The sequence below is a fragment of the Drosophila virilis genome, chromosome 3, assembly GCF_030788295.1.
Source record: "Drosophila virilis strain 15010-1051.87 chromosome 3, Dvir_AGI_RSII-ME, whole genome shotgun sequence".
Taxonomy (NCBI): Eukaryota; Metazoa; Arthropoda; class Insecta; order Diptera; family Drosophilidae; genus Drosophila; species Drosophila virilis.
The window spans coordinates 16,355,361-16,372,497 of NC_091545.1; the positions used below are offsets into that span (position 1 = coordinate 16,355,361).

Sequence of the window (17,137 nt, forward strand, 5' to 3'; positions counted from 1 at the left end):
AGAAAATCGATAATGCCCAAGATTGGCAAGAGCAGCAAAAGAGGCAGCCACAGCAGCAGCCGCAGCAGCAGCAGCAGCAACAACTTACAGTGCACAAAACAAAAACAAAGCAACAAGCAGTAGGAAACTGCGGCGAGTAAACGAAGAGCACAGCAAAGAGAGCACAAAAGTTGAGAGCGAGGGTTGCGTTTGCCCTTGGCAGCTGGACCAAATAACTAAGTAGAACGTGTGTTGGTAGCAGGCGCTAAGAGTCTGCGATTGGCAGAGGCCCCACACTGAGACTACCGTTAACAATGGCTTGTCAGCATATAGCGTGGGAGTGAAGTGCTCGGGTCTGCTCTCTTGCGTCTCTGTTACTGACATTTAACAATGCGAACAAATACAAACAATGCCAAGCACACGTATGCGCGCACACATACGCATACACACACACACACACGCACACAAAGACAAATATTCAATTTGCCGCCTGCCACTGCCTGCAATCAACTTTATTACTCGCTGCCTCCGATGCTGCCGCAGTTGTTATTTACTTTTTGCTGCTGTCGTCGCCGTCTCGTTTGGTCATCTGAAAAATAAGCTACGTTAGCGACGTCAACGTCAACGTCAGCGTCAGCGTCGACGCCGGCATTCGCATTTATCAATCGTTCGTTCTGTGGGCCATTACAGGCATATGCATATGCCCATCATTTTATTTCCTCCGTTCGTATTGTTAGACTTATCAGCATTCATATGCGTGCATATGTTCCTGTGTATGTGTGTGTGTGTGTGCTGATGCTGATGTAGCGAACAGTGCTCGACACACGGTCCAATATTTTGAATGAGATTAATTAACAACAATGCAAAAATTACAACTACCACGGGCATTTACATATGCATATCTATATATCTATACCATATATCAAACTGTTTGTCCTGACGGACTGATTGGTGGCCGATGTACAGCCCTAATCTCTTGGTAGGATTTTAAATGTTTCTACTGTAAGTGGAATGTAAGACGAAATTTGGGAAAATTCCACTCGTAAATGTGGCAAATTAATGATCGATCAGCTTATCAACTTTTTGAGGCGTGTTTTACATATTTTTGTTATAAAGCGGACTGTTTTTGAAATAATTTTATAGTTACATTTGTACTTCATTTCCCTAATCCCAGACCCTGTTTACATCATTTTAATTTATTGCTTTACTATGCGATTCTTATGAATTTAAGTAAGGCTTACGGCTTTCCATGCTTGGAAGTGTTTTGAGTGTAATTTAAACATTTACTCTGCTCGTACATTTTGTTGTTTGTTTTGCATATATAAAATTCTTGTCTTAATATCATATACATATATATATATATATATTTTTTTTATTTGCTTTGAATTTCCTTGCCCTAAGCTTTTTGATAAATTGAACCCACTTCCCACTAAAATCTTGAAATGATGTCTTAAAATAGTTTTACTACAGCTGATTGCCTTTTTACCCTAACTGTTATTCTTTATGAAGTTAGCAGCCCATTTGACTTTGAGGCGCACAGTTTTAATAGTTGGCTGATTCTTGGCCATTTGTTTGCCATATATTTGAATCCGCAGTTGGCCTGGTCTGGTCCAATTAGCAGCGATTGGCTGGCACCCGAACAGCAAGAACAACATCATCAAGGCAAAAATATTCGAAAGTCAAATACAAAAAAAAAAAAACTAAAAAAAAAATAAATAGGTAAAACTTTTCTGGGCGGGAGCTGTGCAAAAGTTGCTAAGTTGAAAACTTGTGAATTATTTAATATTATGCTCTGTATATAGGCGAGCTTTCTTGCATGTTTTTTCTTTTTTTTTTTGCCTGCGGTCTGGCCTGGGTCAGCGTACTAAACTAGCCCGGAATGGAGTACACTGAGTACGGAGTACTTGGCATTTTTTCAATTATGTGTCTACCATTTGCCAGCAAATTGAGGTGAAGTATTTAAAGGCAAATCGGCTTGAGGCTTGACTCATAAACCGACTGGCGAGCAGATGAAAGACACAATTTCTGATTTGCCATTTGCCCAGACTCAGGCCAACGGATTTGGTTATCTTTCGTTTGGAGATTTTTCAGTGCGACGCTCCACCCAAAGAAACATCTTTGTGGCAGCTGCTCGCTCTCTGTTTCCATTAAAAATCCATTTAAATATTATCTTGTGCGATTTCTTTTGCCACATACGTCGCGTCGGTTTGCTTCCGTTTGACATTTAGCCAAATGACGAGACTTTCAGTAATTCAAAAGATAACTTCGAGTAGCATTTAATGAGCTACATTTAAGCATAATTATGTTCGTTATTTATTCAAGTTATTAATTGGCATCTAAACGCACTGCTGACTGCCACAAAAATTACATAAATTCGTATCGTAATTTACTTAAGCTGCAGCTGATTGACTTTACAAATACACATATGCCAGCATTTAGATAATATTTTGGGTGTAGATTGCAATGCACTTGCCACAAATGCAATTGCAAAAGGCCACAATGAAATTAGCTGGAAATTGTTTCACTCAAATTTCACAGACAATCCAGTTTCAATAAATTATTTAACTAGGCGTTCCAGTCAAGTCAAGCGTTGCAATTTAGTTTAGTTTCACATTGAGGCGTAAATGATATAAGCAAATGGCCTTTTGATTTTAATTGGATTTGGCAAAGCATAAATACCCCGTAGTTATATTATGAAATGCATAATAATCTATCAATTGCTGCTCAGCTTTGCCCGGGGTTGGGCCACAACAATTGATGTACAAGAAATCTGATTGAAACCCAAAATGCCGCTTTTATTCAGATTTTCTGCTTCTACTGATTTCTGCTCTTTCTGGTTTCATTTCATTTGAAATTCCGTGCTCGAATCGTTTCGGTTCAAATCCATTTGAAGCCATGTTTGGTTCACCACTTTAATTAAATAATTTGAACTATTATATTAGCAAACACCTTTGAGTGCTGGTTAACAAATTAAAAAGTTTGATAAAAAAAAAACCTATTAATAAAAAATAAAGACCGAAGCGAACCATTTGGAAAATTAACATTCATAGAATTCTGAAGGTTTTGAACTGGCGACCTTTTCAAGCCGCTGCTTCACAAAGTCAAGCGCTCAATTACGTAACTTTATGTTTTGGCTCACAAAATGTTCTATTTAGCTTCTTTTTTTCCCGCTTTTTTTCGCTAGCTCGCCGACGTCCATGAAGAGGAGAGACGGCGAGGCTCTGGACATGGACCCAAGGCACGGCTGCCATATTGTAATTTGGCGTATTTCTACCCTGAAAATAGCAAGGGTATAGGGTATAATGGTTTTGTGCAAACGTATGTAACAGGCAGAAGGTCGCATCTTTATTCCCAACAAGCTAGTTGATTTAGCTGTGTCCGCATGTCTGTTAGATATGTGGATGTTTGAAAGCTTAAACTCTGATCCTCAGAAATCATTCATAACTTTTCTCGTTTCGTTGCAATCGATACTAATCGATACTGAAATTACGTTTTGCACTCATTTCGACACACACAATTTTATTTGTGACGTCAGTTCGGCCCAGAGTACAGAGTATCTGCTAGTCGGGCACTCCTGACTACAGCACGCTTGTTTTTTATTATTTTTTCGGCCAAAGCAACGAAAGAAAACAAAGAAATACGAACGTTGTGCAAATAAATGCAAAATAATATTACGAAAAGTTGACTGAAAACTACCGAAAGCTGCTTGAGAGGGGGCTGGGGTTGGGGGTTGGGGGCGGTCTCCTTCGCCGAGTCGTTGCACTTTCTGCTGCTCAGCTGGTGCGCCTAAAAGCACACACTTCATTTCTAAATAGAATTTTGCAATTTGCCAAAAGTTTTTTATTTTTGAGATTCGCTTTTCGCTCTGCCCGTTGGCCCTTACTTGTCCATTGATTTCAATTCCAGTTTTTTGCTTATTGGCTTCTTTTGTGTGCACTTTTCTTCTACTTTTTTTCTTCTTCTTGTTGGCCTATTCGGCTGCCATTTTAATGTGCAATTTAGCAAAAATTTTATTTTGATTTGATTTTTCAGTACCACAAATAGTCTTAACGACTCTAACAATCATTGATAATAATGCAAATGAAAAGCGAAACAGCAGAGCTGCCAGGAAAGCTCATTTGATGCTAGCAAATTAGATTTTGATCTATGATTGAAATATTTTGAAATTGTTTAACAAAACTTTCTGATATTCATCACAGAGTTTCAATTATATTGATTTAAGAAAGAGCTCTTCTTCAGTAAGCTGTTTAAGTATATTTAGATGCTTTTTATATCCTCCTGTTAAATTAGGGAAAACAAACTTGGCCTGAGTAAGCATAGGTAATACACCCTCATACACTCTTATACACCCAAATTTCTATTTTAAATTCTTTGCATGTGCTTGTGGGTGTTCTCACATGGCAAACGACCAGGCTTAGTTCACCTTTTTAGTAACTTTTTTCCGCTGCGCTCTTAATTGAATAAAATAAAAGTATTTTCAAGCATTGCCTTACTATGCGGTTCTCATGGGTCAAGTAAGGCTTACGGGGTTGTCTTTTTTTATTATATTTGTCTCTCTGCCTCGCTCTCTCTCTCTCTCTCTCTCTCTCTCTCTCTCTTTCTCTCTATCATCATCATTCTTACATATATATATTTATACATATTTAAGGAATCGTTACCAAGATCGTTTTTGGTGAATAAACTTTATTATTCATTATGCTTTGGGGAGTACAAATGACAAACTAAAGGTAAAAGTATTTAAGAAGAAAGGGAACGTGTCGAGCGTTAGCCAAGCAAGTGGAAACTAACCAAATGGGAAACTTTTCCAATGCCTGGCTATTACGCTCTGTGTACTATCAGGATCAATTTGGTTCAATATGCCTAAGTTCGGGTCTCAGTAGCTTAATGGCGGTAACGGTAACGGATGCGACGCACGGTCTTGTAGCGGTAGCCATCCTTTCCGACCTCAGTGCCCTCGGCGGGCACCTCGGCAGTCTTGACCTCGGCAACCTCAGCGGCAGGTGCCTCAGTAGGGGGCAGGTATTCGCCATTGGTTGCCTCAGCGGCGGCGGCATCCTCAGCACCGGCATCGGCCTCGCGACGATGACGACGGAACTTGAGCTTGCGCACGGTCTTGTAGCGGTAGCCATCAGCGCCCAGCACGGTCTTCAGCTCGGGGGCCAGCTCAACATCAACAGGTGGCAGATATTCGCTGGAGGGCTCAACGATCTCAGAGACATCGCGACGATGACGGGCACGGAACTTGAGCTTGCGCACGGTCTTGTAGCGGTAGCCATCATCGGCAACCTTGGTGTCAGCCACCTCGACGGCATCCACGGGCGGCAGATACTCCTGTGTGGGTGGCAGATATTCCTGGCTGGGCACCTCGCGGCGATGGCGCAACTTCAGGCGACGCACCGTCTTGTAACGGTAGCCATCCTCTGACAAAGCGGCAGCCTCAGCATCACCAACAGGCGGCAAGTACTCAACCGATGGGTCCTGGACGGCGGGATCCGCGGATTGAGCTGCGGCAATGGCCACCAGGCAAAGAGAGATTGCGGCGATAAAGAGTTTCTGTGAATAAAGAAAATCGAGAACAGTTCAACATGTGTCCAGCACGAGCTAAATCTATAAATCTATTTTATCACTATCGTACAGTTTTTTAAAGCATTGAGATCTTTGCTTTTAGTACAAATGTACTAAAAAACATCATTTTTAAAGTATATTCTATTTAGGTTTTTATTTCTATATGAAAGCAGCTTCAATGTTGTGAATATCTTTAAAAATTTAATGCACTCATTGTATTGAGTTTTAAGTTTTAGTTCAGCTGTACTAAAAGTTGAGGGCTTTTCATTTCAGTACAGATGTACTATAAACTATAAGGTGTTCTTTTCAAAATTGTCAAAAGTAAACTATGGAGCTTTCTAGTTTAATAAGCCTGCGCCAAACATGCTCCTAACATTTCAGATATGTAATAACTTTTATCTATAGAGTTCTAATTTTTAGAACAGTTGAGCTAAATTTATTTAAGGACACTCACCATGCTGTAGCTTTAGTTCTTGTGTACTAACGAACTATGCGAACTGACTGAAGATGTTACTGTGTCGTAGGTATTGAACCCAATGATGCTTTGGTCCAATTCGCAATGCGTATTTATAGCGAAAAATGGATCATTCACATCTCAGCTCAGATATCTGGTTTTCATTAACAGTCCCAAAAGAAGTAAAGCAAAAAAATAACACACGATCAATTAAACATATGAAATATGGAGCCAAGTCAAGTGCGCATCAAAAAAAAAGAAGAAAACAAAAAGATGACGACGGCCCGTCTTGGGCTCTATTAACCACTTGATAATGTGGCTATGACGAGTTAACCAGCGAGCGCACGATCCGTTTGGTAAAACGTCCGCCTTCAACTTAGTTGGCCACGCACTTGAGCACAATTATTTTTGGATCAGGTTTTTGCATGTGAAGTGGCTTTTGTATCTTCGAATTGAACGTATTTTTCTCGTTACAATTGTTGGTAATATATTGGCTACCGTATTATGGCTTAAATAACAATACAATGGATAGTAAATGCTATGTTTTGGGCTTATTTAATGGCTTAGCCACATTAATGTAATCTTATTTCCATAACTTCGTTTACATTTGTTTAATTTGAATCATTTTCAACAATTTCTTACCACTCGACTTAGCAAGTTCTCTGCTCAAGTACCTCAATAGAACACTCGAAACGTTCTCTGACCTTGAATATTGCTACAGATTTCAGATTTGTTTTTTTTTTTTTTGGCTTTTCAGCAAATTTGTTTCCTACTTTTGTGCTCAGCCACTTGAAGCTATTAACATTATGAGTATTGCCAAGTATTATTATATCATTTTTGTTGCGCATTATAATCTCAGAATTCGATAAGCAGAAAGATCTTGTAATGTTTAAGATGTAAATACGTCTTAAAAAAATGATTACATTTATTTAGCTTCTTTGAGGTTCGCTTTTTGTCAAGCTTGCGAGAGAAATTAGAGAAATTAGTAATATTCCTTTTGGGCATGAGTGAAAACAACCAAACAACTTTCAAGTGCGAGAGTCTTCGAATGAGCTACTATTTTTTTGTATCAAAACTGCCAGCATCAAAGTCGATTGCCCTGTAAACGATTGACAAGGCGCAACCACAATGTATGGAAAAAAAGTGAAAACAAAATTATTGCTTAATGTTTTATTTTATTAAAGTTAAGCAGCAGAACTATATCTGATCAGTTCGCTATCCTACTCGAGAATATATAGGCTTGAAGATGTCGGCGAAAGCTCTTCGACGATTTTATATTTTTCTTAACAAAATTAAAATAGCCCAAGTGTAAAAGTACCCCTCACTAGGAAAAATCCAAAACAATTTCTTTCGCCGGATTATCAGCTTATACAGCGCCTTTTGTCGTTTAATTTTTGTAAGACTTAAACCTGCTGGCTAGTTTCCAGTTTCTTTAGTTTTTATTATACTCGTTAGCAATTGCAACAATCTTGTTATACCCTGTAAATGGGTGGAATGGGTTAGCGTCACTGTGCGTAACAGGCAGAAGCAGAACTTCTCTAGACAACTACAACTGGCTAAAATACTTTAAGTAGAGTTTGGAAATTTTGGTTTAATACTGTTTTGAATGTTTAAGAGAAAGCCATCGTAATTCTAGCTACGTTCAGGGTATATCCTAGTCGGGCACATCCAAATTAAGTACTCCTGCTTGTTTTCAACTGGATTACATTCCCTTATTCGCTTTTCTGTGAAACACAACACAACAATTATTCATTTGGAGTGCTCGTAAAAATGCGCTCAACACTTGGCAAACACAGACAGCGGGCAAATACAAATGACAGTAATTATAAAAATAATAATAATAATAATAATAATGAGAGCAATAAATGCAATAATATGCAGCTGACCAAAAGTTTTGCATTAAACGGAACGGAGAGTCATTTAATTGGCCACGCCCACTGCTGTCGGAATGTGCGCCCATGTTTCGATTGTTTGATAAGGCAAAATTGTTTACACTCTGCATAAGGACAATGGGCTATACGGCAATCAAAGAGCCGGACAGGAGGCGGGGCGCTACACCTTGCCAGGATATGCTGTGCATTAAAATGAAATTAAATGGATGCGCTGGCAATTTCTGTACTTGTTTTTGCTGCTGCTGCTGCTGTTGGTTGCAACTGTTGTTGTTGATACTGTCATTGTTGCAACAAGCGTTGCTGCTGTTGCATATTTTATGAAAGGCAAAAGTGTGATAGACGGCGAGGGAGAAGGGCGTCGAGGAGATGCACTCCGTTTGCTTGTTTGTTTGCATTTTTTGGGGGCAACCATTTAAATCGCATTTTGCAACGTGGAAGTTACAATCAAATAGGCCGTCTGACAGCACGTATGCGTAATATCAGCAGCAAACCCAACCTGAACAAAAACAAATTCAACGGCAGTAATAAATCGACAGTAAATCCATATAAAATGAAGCAAGCTTTATATTGTTAGTGTACGTTTGAGCGGTGCAGACATCAATGTAAATACGCACCATGCAAAATATATTCATTCCATTGAATATTGAAAAAATATAGCACTAATCTTGCATATAATAAGTTCTTTATTCTTTTGCCAGATATATTACATTCACAGTCAATTATTTGATATTCCCCGACTTTAAGGTAAATTGTTATAGGTTTTTTTTCTCCCCAAGTTCTTACATATTTTTCTTTCCAATACTTGTATACATTTTTCTTAAACTCTTTGTCAATGATTAAAAGTAAGAGGTGCTGGTCCTACATGAAAAAAGTACGCTCATATTTAAGAAACCTGGGAAAACTTAATGGAAAGTGTAAAAATACTTTCTGATATGATGTCGATTTTCAACCAATAATATTTCCCTAAAACGAAATCATTCGTTTTATTCACAACTGAACTTACAAATTATTGCGATATTTCGCTTAGCATTGAAAACAATTGCAAATTCAACGCGCAAATGTGAACGAACTTTCAAGCTTCTGCTAAGAGCAACCGTTATAAGTGCATCAGTGTTGCACAACCTTTGTAAAGGGTATATGCAAAGCAAACAATTACAGTCACTGGCGCTGCCGTCTCCCTCTGTTACAATAGCTATAACAAGCTGTCTCGCTTATGCTGCATGGCTTACGTTATCTGTGTGTGCATGTGCATGTGTGTGTGTGTGTGCGTGTGTGCTTGTGTCGTCTCGTGTGTCTTTGACTCGCTGCCTTGATAATGTGTCATTATATTAAAAGCTTTGCAAATACGCCACCTACCGGGCAGAAGTTGTACTCCCTGGGCAGCTGTGCAGCTCAGCTTGGAAATTTCATTAGCGTTTCAGCATTTCTGCTTTGTTGTTGTTGCTGTCGTTGCTGTTGTTGTCGTTGTTGACGTTGTTGTTGGTGTGTTGCCCATAAAACTAAGATGCCATTGGGAATTAGCTTAACCAGCAAAGCCTGCACTGGCATCTGTGTGCATAGTGTCTGTGTGCGGGCTTCAAGTGCAGCCTCAAAGTAGGCAATTAATTTGTTAATTGCCGTGAATATTGTTGGCCAAATTGATGGCATTTGACATGGTTGAAAGCCAAATTTGTCAAGGCAAACATTCAAGTAAATTGAGTTTTCGCGCGGTCAACAAGCGCAATTAGTTGTTGAATTCAGTTGATTTCGTAAGTAGACAAAGAATAAATGAGAATAATATATTATGATATGAAAGAGTCGGGAGATTAATTCCGATGAACGTTTGTCTAAACGACCAACTAAGAAATTCCTTATATATAGGAATAACAATCTAATATAATACTTGAGCAAAGAGTTATGTAATTGTGTCGAGGAACGTTGACAGCGACCGCAGCCAAGCTCAAAGGTAGCCAATTAAGCTGCCACCTTTATAACAAGCTGAACGCGCACTAATTGCATTTGATGTGACTAAATACATAAACGCATAAAAATGGTTACAATTTATATTTATCTACGCACAGCAGGCAGCTGACTAAATAAACAAACTAAATAATTTTATACAAATGTAAATACATGCACAAGCGCAGGAATGTGTGTGCATGTGGCATGTGGCAAGCACATACATGAAATGCTTTTCGGCTTTTGAAAGAGTAGCGCATTGTGGCATTTAACCAAATTCATCATACGCCCTGTTGCACAGCTGGCTGGCACCTCTCAACGACAACGACAACAACAACAACAACAACGAAAACAGTTTTGAATTTTGCATTTGGTGTAAATCAAATCAACAGCGCATGATGCGTAAAGAGGCGGACGGGTAGGGGGCTTGTGGCTGAGGGGGTGGCTTTGATAATATGTATACTTTGATGACCATAATAAAAGGATCAAAAATACATCAAAATAGTTTGTCATGGACAATTCATGGAAATTCGCATGTGCCGCGACCAACAAAAACAAATACCATAAAAATTATTGCACGGAATCAGCACAAAATAATTCTTTCGAAATTAATAACAAAATACTAAAGGGATATTTATTAAAGGCTATCATTTTTATTTGTCCCTCATTCATCTACGGTTCAATACATATTTTAAGGTGATAGAGGCTCGATATCTCCAGCGATTAAATTATATTCAAGATTAAAATCTATAAAACTCAACAGCTTTAATTTTTGATCAATAATACAAAATTTATTGATGATCTTGGCAAACTTTTTTTTTAATTTAAGACTAGATAAGCTGACTTAAGGACTGGGCTTTAATTTACTACAATTAAGATTAAAAAACGTTTAAAAAATTGTAATCTGTCTTTAGGACATATATTATGCGTCTGCGCTTTTCCCTTAATAATAGTATGCATAGTATTTTATATATCCATATTAAATGACGTCTCCTTCTGCCAATAATCGCCGTTAGCCAAGCATATTTGTTGTGTGTCCTTGCAGTTCATAAATGTCATGTGTACTTCATGAAACACCTGTCATCGTCATTATCATCAACTGCCCCAAAACATCCGCATGCGTATCCGCATTCGCATCCGCATCCGCTGGCCTCATCAGCAACATCATTTGCGACCGCCACATGACATGGTTCAGGCGTTTTTTTTTCCGCTCGTTTAGCATATGTTGAAAATGTTCGCATAATGGTCCCTTAATCCCCGACCCGGATTGCTGAACTGTCCCCCGCTCTCCCGTCTGCCGTCCCCCATCTCCTGTCTCCTGTCTCCTGTTGCACTTTTGTCCACTCGACGACAGTTTTTGCCACTGGGCTGCTGTCAAATAATATTTATATACTATTCGCATAATGCGCGGATTATTTTCTTAATTGATGCAGATCGGCCTATTATACGAGTATGCGCTCAGTCCCCTCCCTACTTCAACCCGCAAGCGCTGCCCTGGTATTTAAAATTAAATTTTTAAAACTTGTTTCGAGTTGTGGTCGCACAATATTATACGCGATAAAAGTTAATTTGACCGCATGTAAAATTTTCAACTTTGCGACTTTGACCATTTTTTGAGGGCGAACTAAACAGTCAGAAAAGCGAGAGGTTAGTTAGGCCCGAAATACCATCAAGCAGCGGTATTCGGGAATTATTAGGGCTTTAGTTTATTTGACCCTACTCTTGACTGGCTAACAAACAGGGTTTTCGAGAGCTCTAAAATAATTGCAGTCTGCAAGGGACTTCAGTTATTTAATTGATTATTTTGCTGGGGAATTTTGTGTAATTAGAAAAAGGGCTTAACGAACTGGTAAACAAAACAAAATGAGTTGATTTGAAAAACCAAAAAATATTAAGAATAATATGTAATGGATTTTCATTTCATTACGCTCTATGAAAAGCAAGAGAAATAATAGAATATTAGATTTATTATATAAGGGAATCAATCTATTTGTAGGCTATAGAAAATGGGAGGAAAATGGGTTGTATAAGTTTTAAGCACATGTATGAAACATTCAGAAAGAGGCATTTCGAACCCATAATCAATTGAGACACGTCCTTCTGTCTGCCTGTCTATCCCGCGTCTATCTTAGATACGTTAGAACTGGTAAACCGCACAGATAAAGTCTGCTTAAAAATTAACATAAAATATTTAAGCTCGCTGGCTCTCGCAATTAAGACTAGATAAGATAGATACTTAACCAATGATAGATACTTATCTAATTAAAACTGTTTCGAGGGACTGCAAACTCGAGCTGTTATTCTGAACACAAGTTTTCTCAGTAGTCTCTTAGCAATTCACTTTATTTTATGGCTAAGAATGCCCTTTATTGAAAATTAACAAAAATTGCACTGATCGTGTTGCTCTCTTATAACTCTACTCTCGCATGATTATTTGCAGATTAAACATTTTTGAGAGACCTTAGCAATTAGTGTATTACAAATGATAAGCCATTTATTTTGGCAGCTGCATTGTTTAGAATGCATTTGGAAACAAGTGGATTCCAGAAAATTGTCTGTTTAGGTGCGTGTCCAGTTGCATTTACAGGATTAAGCACTTAACGGCAATTTCAGGCACGCATTTTAAATTAATTATGCGTTATTTATAAATAAATGAAATGCACACGCAACAAGCGCACAATACACAAAATGATGTGTGTGTGCGTGTGCGTGTGTACACCCAATACACAGACCCAACACGGACGCAGGGGTCCACTTACATTGGAACTGAAGCCGCGTGAGGATGCAGCCAGAGGATTTGACGCTGAAAACCACAGGACGAACATGTTGCGCTTAAAATACTTTGCTAATTTTTCGCTAATATTTGCCAGGTGGCTGTTGCTGAAGCTCTTTGCTGTTGCTGTTGCTGTTGTTGTTGTTGTTTTAGATGGTCGTTTGGTTTGTCTGCCTGTCGGAAATAACAAATATTTAAACGTATTTAATTAAAACTCACAAATGAAACCGCAGCGCGCAATGAGCGCCAAGCTCGCTGCCTCCTCTAACAACTCCAATTCTCCTCTGCCCGCTCGCTACCTATTCCATTTGCATTACATTTTATGCTAGCAAACACTCACACACACACACACACATACACTCAGCCACCGACAAACATACACATACATTCGTACATAAACGTGGCTCAAATTATTGTTTATTTATTTACAGCTACAGTCACGTGTGTATTTGTATTTGCCTATCTCTTTCGACGTGTGTCTGTGTTTGCGTGTGTTTGTTTGTGTGTTGTGTGTGGTGTGTGGTGTGCGAGTGTGTGGTCTTCTAAAGAGTTTTGGTCTGGTGCTTGGGCAATATCGGTTAACGTGGCACTTTAACCTGGCCAACACTCTAACTCAAAGTCAAATAAAAGTATTAAAAATACATAACATGTTCTCTTGAGAAGTTGAAAGCCAATGTTTTGTGCAGTTAGAAAACAGAAAAAAAAACTTATGTTATTTTTAATATTTATCAAGCTAAGATAGCTTAAAGCTTACACAGTATTCGATTCGTGCATTAATATTTGAAATACATATTCAAAACAAACTAATTTAAATTAGCTCTCTTGTATGGCTGAACCCATGGTTAGGGCATTGCGAGGCTGCGACGCGGAAATTGGGCGTCAAATAGTTTGTTTTGGTATTTCCAGCATTGCAAACTCTTAGGCTGGCAATTTTATTATTTGATCTGCTGCATGCTGCAAATTGCATTGCATACTTTTGAGCGTGCATTGTAATTCAATTCGGCCGCATCGGTATTACGCATACGTCACGTTGGTCAAGCGGCACAATAAAAAACTATCATTCCCCTTTGATCAAATTAAAAACCTTGTCATCATGATATTTACCTATCAATTACACTTTGTATCAACTCAAATTCTCATATGCTGAAGTGGTTCACGATAAGTTCGGATCTAAACATGCCGAAGCCTCGGCAGATCCGCAACTAAATCGATTTATAAAGCACAGTGCAGATAATTGAATATACACTGTGCATTTGAGTATATTTTGATTAGTCCCGCTCTGAAGCTTAGCTGCTCAAACTACAAAGTAAAAATCTTGCCATAATACAAACGAAAAAAAACAACCAAAAATGCCCTAAATGACAGCGTGTGAAAAATTGCATTCATACGCAGATGTGCATACAAAAGTAGATACAAAAAGTCAAGTGACAATACACTGCAAGAAACACAGCAACGGTGGTTACTTTGACGCCTCAGCATATGAAAATCCTTTGAAAATGAATAAATGAGCGCCGTACAAATGGAAAAATGAAAAGCGTTTCTAAAGAAAGATACACAAAACGATTTTATTTTCTCAGTGGCGCTTTGCTGACCGTTTTCCAACATAGCACATAGATATGCATATACTCACATGTGTGTGTGTGTGCGTGGGTGTGTGTGTGTTGGCATTATCCTTGCAACTTTCCTCTGGCTTTTCGGCTCGAGTTTGTGTTTTTGCCTTGCCCTTGTTATTTACCCAACTGCGTTCAGACAAGTGAGAGAGAGCACAAAGTCAGCTTTTTTGCCATTTAACTAAGCGGGTTAGCCAACTATTTGGAGCTAAGTCGAATGCAGCAGATCCACCCTTTTTAAGCCTAGTATATGGCTTTTTTTTTTTAACGATATTTATTTCATTTGATGCGGGTCTGGACATTTTACTTCTTTTTTTTTGCTAATACACGTACACATTATGGCTATCCAAATAGGAATATAGCTTAAAACATAAAAATGTTTTTAGAAAAGAAAAATACATCTGACAATTTAGCGATTTTACACCACGAATTTTAAATTGCGGAATTGTCCTTCAGCTAATTTCATGGTGAGACCGATCACTAAAAAATGTACCGCCATTAGCCCGAAATATGCGATATAACCGAATATCATCCAGACTGTATAGGCTATCCAGGTGAATGTCATCAGTTGAAACATCAAAAATATGTTCACCAGAATGCTTAGACAGGGTATGAATGGCACTAGAGGTACCTTAAATACTGGAAAGTCTGTACTCTTCGGCTGCATAAAGATGACCAACATACAGAATATCATTAGAAATACTGTAACTCCCAACAGGATAAAGCCGTAAATTGTTCTCCAATGCAGAAACTTAAAGTAAGCGCAAAATAGCACACAGAGCGTCACGTATATCAGCAGAAAAATGCGGACAAAGCAATCAGTAAAGGAACTCGATTCCTTTGTGCGTGATATATTGAATATCTGGAACAACACCGTGACAAAGCTAACTTCCGTCACATTCTCTGAATTGGTTTTATCGTCCTTGTAGTGCATCATTACAACGCCCATGGCGACAATCGTATAGGCCAGCATAACACCAATTGTGCCCAGTTCAATTAATTGATCCAGATTTAAAAGCATCGCAATTATAGCTAGTTTCGTAAAAAGTAAAATGCATTAAAAGTTGTCCGTTTTCTTTAAAATCTCCGCCTCTCAATGGCTTTCTCTATCTTAGGGATTGTCTAAATAAAAGGCAAGAATGACTAGCATGTAAACTTACCCGCGACTAATCCTGCGACAATGGTGGCTATCATTGGTGTCTTAGTCCACGGATGGATGCGCGAAAAGTAGTGAAACATGAGCCCATCCTGTGCCATCGCATAAAGGATGCGCGGCAGCGGAAACATGGCGCCCAGCAAGGCGGTGCAAAGTGCAGACAAGGAGCCAACAGTTACGCACCATTTGATTGCGTTCATTTCAACGTAAGCAAAGGCATTGGTTAGTGGTGCAAAAGGATCGATATGGTAATAGGGCATCATCATGGTCAGGACTACGGCCATAAAGAAATAGGCCAAAAAGATGATTAGCAGCGATATCAAAATTGCAAGGGGTATGTCACGCTTGGGATTAACGGCCTCCTCGCCGGTGGAGGCAATGCAATCGAAGCCAATGAAGCCATAAAAGCACTTCGCCGCGCCCGCCATCACACCAACAATGCCATACGGCAAGAATCCACCAGTTCCATGTCCATCCGGCACTTCGCTAGGGGCACGTTCCCAGTTTTCGATGTCAGCTGAGGAGATAAGCGATTCTTAAAAGTAAATCGGAGACCAAGTCCAGACAAATGTTTACCCTTTGTAGCGCCAGCAACGATGACAATGCTAATGGTTACCAAGTTGAGCACGGTAAAGATATTGTTCAGCCAAGAAGATTCCCTGACACCGACCGCAAGCAGGCAAGTCAGCAACAGAATCATGGTAAAGGACATTAAGTCCAGATAGTGCGACATATACTTGAAATCGAATGTGACTATGGACATCAGAGCTCCCGATATCTTGTACTCCACCAGTGCATCCACATAGCTTGTCAGGCCCCGTGCCACGGACGCCGTGCCGACAACATACTCCAGCACCAGATTCCAGCCAATGGTAAAAGCCACAAATTCACCCATTGTCACAAAGCTGTAGATGTATGCGCTGCCGGCACGTGGCACGCGGGAAGCGAACTCTGCGTAACAAAGGCCGGCAAAGAGCGAAGCCACTGCTGCAATGGCAAAGCAAATGCCAACCGCTGGACCCGCTATATGGCGGGCCACCTGACCAGCCAGCACATAAACGCCCAATCCCAAGGTGCTGCCCACTCCAAGCGCCGTTAGATCGTGGAGCCGGAGAATACGCGCCAATTTGGGACCATCATCCTCGAAGATCTTGCGGCGCGACAACTGCGTACCGAACCTTTTGGACATTCTCAATTTTAAAAGCAAAACAAAACTGTGTTAAATAGTTAATGTTTAGATAACTAGATTTAAGTGTGTGAACAATTTGACTGACGGCCTAAGCTGTTGTCTGTTTGACTTGAAAGTCGAAGAGTTGAAAAATTTGACCTCGCAAGTAGCGAAAGCGTAAATTCGTAAGCTTGAGCGGCGAGTTAGCAATTGTCAAAAAGCTCATACGATTTTATTCTTTTATGAACTGGAAATCTGGAATGGTTGCTCAATTGTTCGATTCAGCCCATGTTGAAATAAGACATTTATGAGCTTGGTCCGGATATATTCAGAGCTTTTTGCTCCTTAAAGTTGTAACTCAATTGTGAGCCAATAATTTGCTTGACAGCTTTATAATATGGTGTTTCGTAGATTCTTCTGATAATCCTGACGAGGCAATTCTCGAAGTCTTGTTGCTGGTCAAGACTCGTTTGATTAAACATGAAAGCCTAACGATAAGATAAGCCAAAAGAGAAAAACACGAACTCCAGGTGGGGTACGGAATGTTCATGCTATAAGAATTTGTATGCCTAATTTGATAAGATTTATAGCTACCATCCAAT

General features: G+C 39.4%; 2 protein-coding genes and 1 long non-coding RNA gene across 4 annotated transcripts in view; 1 reads left to right on the forward strand and 2 right to left on the reverse strand.

Moving 5' to 3' along the window:
* LOC116650694 (uncharacterized) overlaps positions 1 to 17,137 on the forward strand; it is a 147,143-nt gene that overhangs the window by 126,697 nt on the left and 3,309 nt on the right. The window lies entirely within an intron of this gene.
* LOC6624634 (uncharacterized) lies at positions 4,646 to 6,134 on the reverse strand. The gene is made up of 2 exons (XM_070208202.1): positions 5,999 to 6,134; positions 4,646 to 5,532 (listed from the first exon to the last, which is right to left on the reverse strand). Exons 1-2 carry the CDS (start codon positions 5,999 to 6,001, stop codon positions 4,861 to 4,863), a joined length of 675 nt encoding a protein of 224 aa, XP_070064303.1. The 5' UTR covers positions 6,002 to 6,134; the 3' UTR covers positions 4,646 to 4,860.
* LOC6624645 (cationic amino acid transporter 3) lies at positions 14,475 to 16,627 on the reverse strand. Its single transcript, XM_002047625.4, has 3 exons — positions 15,944 to 16,627; positions 15,372 to 15,884; positions 14,475 to 15,243 (listed from the first exon to the last, which is right to left on the reverse strand). Exons 1-3 carry the CDS (start codon positions 16,554 to 16,556, stop codon positions 14,630 to 14,632), a joined length of 1,740 nt encoding a protein of 579 aa, XP_002047661.1. The 5' UTR covers positions 16,557 to 16,627; the 3' UTR covers positions 14,475 to 14,629.

Excerpts from the sequence above, each read along its gene's own strand:
- LOC6624645 (XM_002047625.4), bottom strand. The coding sequence starts at position 16,556 with ATGTCCAAAAGGTTCGGTACGCAGTTGTCGCGCCGCAAGATCTTCGAG. Across the intron at positions 15,885-15,943 it reads CGTTGCTGGCGCTACAAAGG|CTGACATCGAAAACTGGGAA; the intron begins GTAAACATTTGT and ends TTATCTCCTCAG. Across the intron at positions 15,244-15,371 it reads TGTCGCAGGATTAGTCGCGG|CTATAATTGCGATGCTTTTA; the intron begins GTAAGTTTACAT and ends TTACGAAACTAG.